The 7,207-nt window shown below is 40.3% G+C and overlaps 1 protein-coding gene across 2 annotated transcripts in view; it reads right to left on the bottom strand.

Annotated features, from left to right (window-relative positions):
* Window positions 1-193: 193 nt before the first annotated feature.
* Window positions 194-7,207, bottom strand: part of trabd2b (TraB domain containing 2B) — an 85,689-nt gene continuing 78,675 nt past the window's right edge. For both annotated transcript variants that reach the window (XM_004068419.5, XM_078946323.1), the window contains exons 5-7: window positions 6,131-6,227; window positions 1,713-1,970; window positions 194-929 (exon numbers count right to left, since the gene is read on the bottom strand). In XM_004068419.5, the coding sequence (XP_004068467.1) occupies window positions 701-929; window positions 1,713-1,970; window positions 6,131-6,227 (584 nt within the window). In that variant the 3' untranslated portion in view covers window positions 194-700. The remainder of the gene's footprint in view (window positions 930-1,712; window positions 1,971-6,130; window positions 6,228-7,207) is intronic.

Here is a 7,207-nt window from a genome sequence, read left to right as displayed (position 1 = left end):
ACTGCAGATCCTAAGACTTGCTTTTCCATCTGAAACCAATTAGAAGATGAAATTGTCCAGCCGCCTGCTTGTTACATATTTTGCTGCTGTAGATTTTATTTTAACACCTTTGAGCCATAATGTAGTTCTTTAAGGGAAAAAGGTAAACTCTGCCTTTTTTTGAGTGTATTATTAACTCAACAAAAACTCATGATGCATTTCAATAGTTGTATTTATTTTTCTTTCAAATATCTTCAAATAGCCAGAAAATATATCTTTTTTTTTATTCAGAAAAATAAATATACAATATTATTATAAACAAAATGCACAATTTACAAAGTGGCAGCTAAGTGCAGCACATGACTGACTGTTTTAGTTTTACTTGTTAAGTTCTTTTCTCATCAACAAACACAAGTTTTTAACTCACTATTACAGCTTTCTTAAGTAAAGAGAATTCTTCATTATTTCCCTAACGTATTCATTTAAATCTTTCATGTCCGGCTGCAGTCTATCTGAATTTTCTGATCACAAACATTTTGGAATCTGCTGAGATATACAGTATTTCCACAAAATGAGACGAGCGTCCCTCTGCGGCGGGCGGAGACTGACGGCAGGAGACGTCCTGTTCTGCTGATGACCGACCATGCTTCCCCTCATCAGGTATATTCCACCGCTCCAGTATGGATGCAGTAATGTGCTTTTTGTGAGATCAGGCTGCTGGTCAGGAGTCGAGCAGCATGTGAGAGAAAAACCAGAGGAAAATGCAAAACGGAGCGAATGAGCCGCAAACCGGCTGTGCCGAGTTTGTGTGAGGAGAGGTGGAGGTAGAGGAGGCAGTTTGCCGTTCTGTGGCGAAGATCGTCATCTGTCTGTGCTGCTTTTGAAGGGTCAGAGAAGGCTCCACTGTTACGTAACCATTTATTATCCGTACATTAGGATGAGGCGTCGTGCTGTAGAGAGGCAGAAAACTGCGTGAAACAACATTTTCCTTTAATTTTTTTGGTTACTTCATTTTAAAGACCCACTCTGATGAAAATGGTGTTTTTGATGTTCTTAACATGCTCTTGCACCATTTTCCTGATGATGGAGGACATTTATAAAGAAAATGAAGCTAAAATGTCATTTCTGAGTATTTTTTCATTCAAATGGTTGTGAATCAGGAGCAGACGACAAAAATGCAGTTTGATTGCATTTGTGACGTAGAAACATCCTGATTTTCCTCGTCTGAGCTGGTATGTGGATCAAAAAGCTCCGATATGCCGTTTCTGTTGCACCAAAAATGTCAGCTTGGGGATGTGAAGGGGCTGTAAGCTAGTGGGAGAAAGTGTAAACGGAGAGCTCTCAGCAACAGTGCTGCTTTGAGCAGCTTCAACCTCAGTAACCTCTGTATACCGATGGGTGACGGGAAGGGTGGTGGAGTTCCTCTGCACCAACAGTCCTCTACTCAAAAGGCACATTTCCAGTGAACTCCTGCCGCTCTACAGAAAGTATGTCCTAGAAAACTTAGTTTCTAACTAAAGTTTGAAATCTTTCAAACTAAAAATGGAATAAATATAATTTAAAAACCACTGTTACCGGAGTGGGACTTTAAATGATGAATAAGATCAAAAACGGAATTATTTTGTGATCTGAAAAGTTTTTTTTTATCGTGTGCAGACTTTTTTTGGCTGCAGAATCTTTAGGAACAACCCTGATCTGGTTTCTGTAAACTGATTATGATAAATGCTCCTCACCTGTCCCCAATGCGAACCCAGAGGTCGCTGAAAAGGCGGGGTCTCCCGTGGTTACGGTTAATCTTGCGAGGCCGCTTGTGTCGCCCAAACTCCTCCAGCTGGCTCAGGCTGTCGGGGAGCAGGATGTGGGGGAGCTCCTCCTCTCCAAAGCCGGGCCCGTCGCCTGGGTCTCCCAGCTCCGGGTCCAGGGTGGGGGAACTGGCGGGGGTCCCTGTGATGGTGGCGGAGCCAGCTGCAGGTGGCTCCACATCTGGTTTACTGTTGCAACAGAGGAGCACGGGAAAAGGAGGGCATGCATGGGGTTAGTTAATTCTAAATGTTCAGTGTATAAATCTAAGTATAATCAGAGGTTTCAGTGACATAAATCATTTACGCAGCAGACAGGAAATGGCAAATGTTTTTTTTCACCTAAGATTTTGAACCTGCTGCTGGCGAATGTTATTTTTTTTGTGGTTTCTGACCACTTGGTTACTTTCTGCTTCCAAGCCGTTACTTCAATCAAGGACATAAAACCACAGGGAGAGTCCCGACCTATTAACGCGTCTCTGAGAGGCTCGATTACCCAGCAGGCAATGTTAGTGGATGTAACAACTCTCACTGCTAAAAGAGATTGTCTCCTAAGGTAAACGTCTGACCGAAGACGACCACCCAGAACCTCTTTCTGCTATTTTAACCTTTTCAAAAGATTCACTTTTCTATCTCTTATGCTTCTCATTTTTTCTGTTACTTTGCCTCAAATGTGGCAGTGTGTTTTTTTTTTTGTTTTTTTCATGATAAAAAGATTACATAATAAGAGTTAACTACTAAAGATTATACCAAGATCTGGGTGAATACTCAATTCTGATTGGCTGCTGGGTTTAGATGAAAAAGTAAGAGGTGAATTTTCTCTCTGAACTGACGCTTTATTTAACCCATCGTGACGATCGGCATAAATACCGCTTTCCTTTGCCGCTGCAGTTGAGGTCGGTGTTGGTTCAGCCGTTTTGAACACAAAGTGCCGCAGCACATATCAAATAGTCAGCTTTTAATTTAAAAAAACGGATAGAACAAGAATGAAGTACTAAAAACGGACTGAATGTTTGTTCCTTTTCCTTTTTTTTTTCTTAACTTGTCCTGTCCAACAGCTGGGCAGACAGATGAGAGCTGAGGGCCTCTTGTGTTGTCATATTTTACTTTAAAAACAGGGGTTATGAATCTTCAGACAAACCAGAGATATGTCTGAATAAACCCCTTTTGTAATCGACGCCAAACTTTATTCATTTTAATCATATCTGAAAACTTTTTGAGTTGAATCTGATGAAAAAAGGGAAGGAAGAAAGAAGAGATAGAGATGTTGGGGGGGGGTAGGAGGGTGATTATAGAGGGGGGGGGGGTAAAACCATGAAGCAGCATAAAGCAACACGTTTCTGGATGGTTATACTCATTACAGTGAGGTTCAGATGTAATACAGGTCTATAAGGGCGGGGCCTGTCCACACACACACTCAGATGCCACAAACATACCTGTTGGCTCCAAAAACGTTCACCTGTCAACATGTACACAATACAAATATCGTTCAGACACGCATACCTATGCATTCAAACCAACTAGTGTAAAATATTTTATTCTATCACGCAAAATATTTGTGCAAAGGTGAGCTAACACCTGTGCTCGTTAAAGTGTTTATGTTCTTCTAAAATGGATGGTGGAATGTAAAAAGAAGGAGGGAGAGTGTACAGTCATCCCCACACCAAGACCCCCACAGCAGCAGCAGCTGTGTTTTTTTCCTTTTCCAAGTGACCATTATGAGTGGGTTATACCAGGGTCGGGGTGAATACTCGATTCTGATTGGCTGCTGAGTGTGCATTAAAAAAGTGATATACCACAGGATAACCGCACGGGGAAAAAGGAAGTTCCGGTCACTTTTCTTAAATGTTCTGTATCACTGTGCCGGCTTCTCTAAAACGACCTTTTGCTTCATCATTTGGACAAAAACAAGCGGTAAGAGGTGAACTTTCTCTCTGAACTGATGCTTTATTCAACCCATCGGAAAGATCAGCATATATATATATATATATATCTATCGCTCTATCGCCGAATCTTGACTGCAGCGTTGGTATGGCACGACACAGACTGTTTATTTCTTGGTGCGGCGCGCCGGGCCACACCATGTAACAAACAGGCCGCTTTTTGTGAGAACAAGACAAGAATTAAGGACTAAAAACTGGTCAAAATTTATTGTTTTGGCATTAACACTTACATAAACTCTAGATCCTTGTGAGTAAATGTGATGCAAGATTTTTTTCAGAGCAGCTCATTTAACGACCCACGTCGATGAAAATTGTGTTATTTAACACGTTTCCCCGGCATTTTTCTCATGTTCTTTATCTGATACATATTTTAGGAAAATCAAATTAAAATTTATATTTCAGATTATTTCTTTGTTCAAATCGTTGCGAATCAGGAGCAGATGAAAAAAAAAAGTTGAAAAAGATGTGATGTAGAAAATACACTAGGCGGGGCCACAAGCTCCCCGCTCTGCTCCATTCTTAACATCCACCTGCAGACTAATGAACGTCTTTGTTTTCCTCGTCTGAACTGGAACGTTGTAAGCTCCATGGCTGGATAGCTCTGATATTTCTCGCCATTTTTGGATTTCTGCAGAGAGTGTGTCAAAAACAGAGAGCTCTCAGCAACAGTGCTGAATAAAAATATGAAGCTTTGCTCTTTCGCTTCGATTTGTTTCGGCCTCCAGCTCATTCGTCCACTTCCAATTGGCTTGGTCAGGCTGACGAAGGCTTAAGGTCTGCGCTGGTGATTGACAAGTCTCCGTCTGTCAATCATTTACACAGTTATGCTGTCTTAAGCCATTTTTACTCGATGACTTCAGCTTTCTTTTTAACCTTTATAACACGTTTCTTGCTGTCATTTTGTGGTGTTTTCCACTACTTGTGGCATATGCTTAAATGAAGCAGTTCTATCGGTCACAAATGTGGAGCTCCATCTAGTGTTTTTGACCACAGTGAGCCCGTTAACTTGTAAACTTGTCATCAATGTGTTGCGCCGGCTGGAGCTCACGACTGTGGACACAGGAAGGTGCCGCGATTAACGCGAAGGAGGGTGTAAGGGCAGGGCTGCCAGTTTAGTTTAGTCTCTTTAGTTAAAGTTTTAGAGTATCATCCCATTGAATTCTATGCATTTATGATCATTTTTGATTGTATGTTTACCTTACAATTATACTGGTACGAAGCCCTGTGAGATGACTGTTGTTGTGAATTTGGGCTATGTATGGGCACTAATGTATGGTGGCCCTGAAGTCCAAATCACATCAACAAATCACTTGTTGCCAAAGCATATTAAGGATTACATGACAATAAAAACGCATAACAATAAAAAAAAGAAAAAAACATTACATTTGGGAAGTCTAAACGCAATTCTAGAAACAAAAAAAAAAGTTTAAGAAATCAAAATGGAAAGACAATGAGAATCCAGGAAATGATAGATATTATGGGATATCACTTCAGTTTTGAAGAAGAGGGAAAAGCAAATGGATGTTTTCCTGAACGCGGTAAAGGTTGATTGATCGCCTAACATTTGCAGTGGGGGTGTGGCCACATCCAGTCAGTGACATCTCATAACTTTTACTGGTTTCTCATTTTGTTACATTTTTCTACATTTTATTTTCAACTCTGGAAATGACTTGTTTTTTGAAACATTTGATTTTTATAAGGTTTCTTTTTTTGTTTGAGTTATGTTAAGGTTTCTTTTTTTTTAAATTATTTCTACAATGAAATGTTGTTTTTTCATTGTTTTGCTTTTTGAATTTCATTATGATGCTTTTGATGCACAGCGCTTTGTTCAATTTTAATTGTGTTAAAGCTCTTTTTAAATAAAGTTGATTGATTGTTTGATTGATCTTTAGCAGGTTGTTCCGTTTGTAAAGAGCCCCATCTTTGTGCTGGCCCCGTGCTGCCTTCCACTGCCGCTGCGTGCACATCTGGGAGTGCACGTGCTCACGTGTCAAGGTAAAAACAGGCAGATGGACTGCTGGCGGCTTTCTTTGGCAGCCGCAAGGAAAAAAGACGTGAGGCTGAGGCTGAAGACAGAGTGGAGCTGATGTTTGGGAGGATTCCAACTCCTGAGCCTCATTTGTCACTAGACCGTGGATCCTATCTGAGAACAATCAACCCCACCCCCTTAAATCTAGAGTTAGAAGAATGCTAGGAGACTATAATCTGAAAAAGTGGGAAGCTATGAGTTATGTGTCTGCCTTGGTTTCAGTTTTACAGTTATGTCCAAAGCAAGTTATTCTTCTCTAAGAGCCTGTTTATCATTCTTTTCTGGATCTGTGACATCGTGGTGATTTTGGGGCCTTTTTTCAGTGAGTGCAGTGATGAAATGGAAAAAAAAAAGACGATCGTCTCAGTCTGCTTACTCACTCTGTGGCGGCTTCTTGAGGCTCAGCAGGCATGTGGATGATCTCATGACCCTCCTGAGTGAGAATGTCCAGCACACTGTGGTTCCCCAGGAAGTGACCTAACATCCCACAAGGAGACAAAGGTGACAGATATGCAAAAAGAAGAGTCTGACTGTGTGGTGCAAACAATTTGATTCAGTTTAACACAACAGTTTGCTACTAAACCTACTCAGAAGTAGTTCCACACACGGAACACTTTGATCTGTTAAAACTTGCCATGACTTTTTACAAAAGCTCTTTCAAACATCTTTAGTGAAATCTCCCCAAAATTTGGGACAGATTTGTTTGCTTGTACATGTAGTTAATCCCAACGTACAGGGACCAAATTTCTGAAGTTGAACCAGTGCTTCTCAAATAGTGGGGCGGCGCGCGATGGTGGTGGTTTTAGGCACAGGTAATACGGGCAATTGTCCGGTGCGCAAATTTCTTCCGACTAAAAACATTAAATATATTGGTGCTGCTGTGTTAATGTTTCAGATCAATTTAGATTTAATATTATTTATTAATTGAATTATTTTTCTCAGCATCAAATGGTTCAGTTGGTCAAAATGATTTCAGGCACTTTAAGCTTCTTTTCTGTTTTAGACTCTAACAGGGTTTCTGTGGCTAAATAAAGTTGATATTTGTTGAAAGTGGATTTATATTGATTTTTTCTTTTGTTAATGTTAAAAGATACAATTTTAGGTATACTTACACAATTTTTATAGATCCTAACCAAATATATTGTCACCGTACGAGTGTGTGTGTGTGTGTGTGTGGGGGGGGGGGGGGGGTGCGACACATTTTCTTTTTCCTAGGGGGGCCTGGCAAAAAATATTTGAGAAGCACTGAGTTAAACCAACTTTAAACTTACAACTTTCACATAAATTTTAGGGGAAAGTTGTGATACTTAAAGCAGTGAAGCAACAAGCACAGATAGCTACAAAACGGACATTACACACTAAGCAGAGAAGCAGAAAAACAATGTATTACCAAAACATACATAAAAACATGTCATTATATATATGTTCGTGAAAAACGTACCATAGTTACACACAAC

This window comes from Oryzias latipes, chromosome 4 (genome assembly GCF_053564925.1).
Source record: "Oryzias latipes strain Hd-rR chromosome 4, Olatipes_Hd-rR_3.1".
NCBI lineage: Eukaryota > Metazoa > Chordata > Actinopteri > Beloniformes > Adrianichthyidae > Oryzias > Oryzias latipes.
Note: the sequence above shows the minus strand (reverse complement) of the source record. Positions and strands in the feature narration are given on the sequence as shown.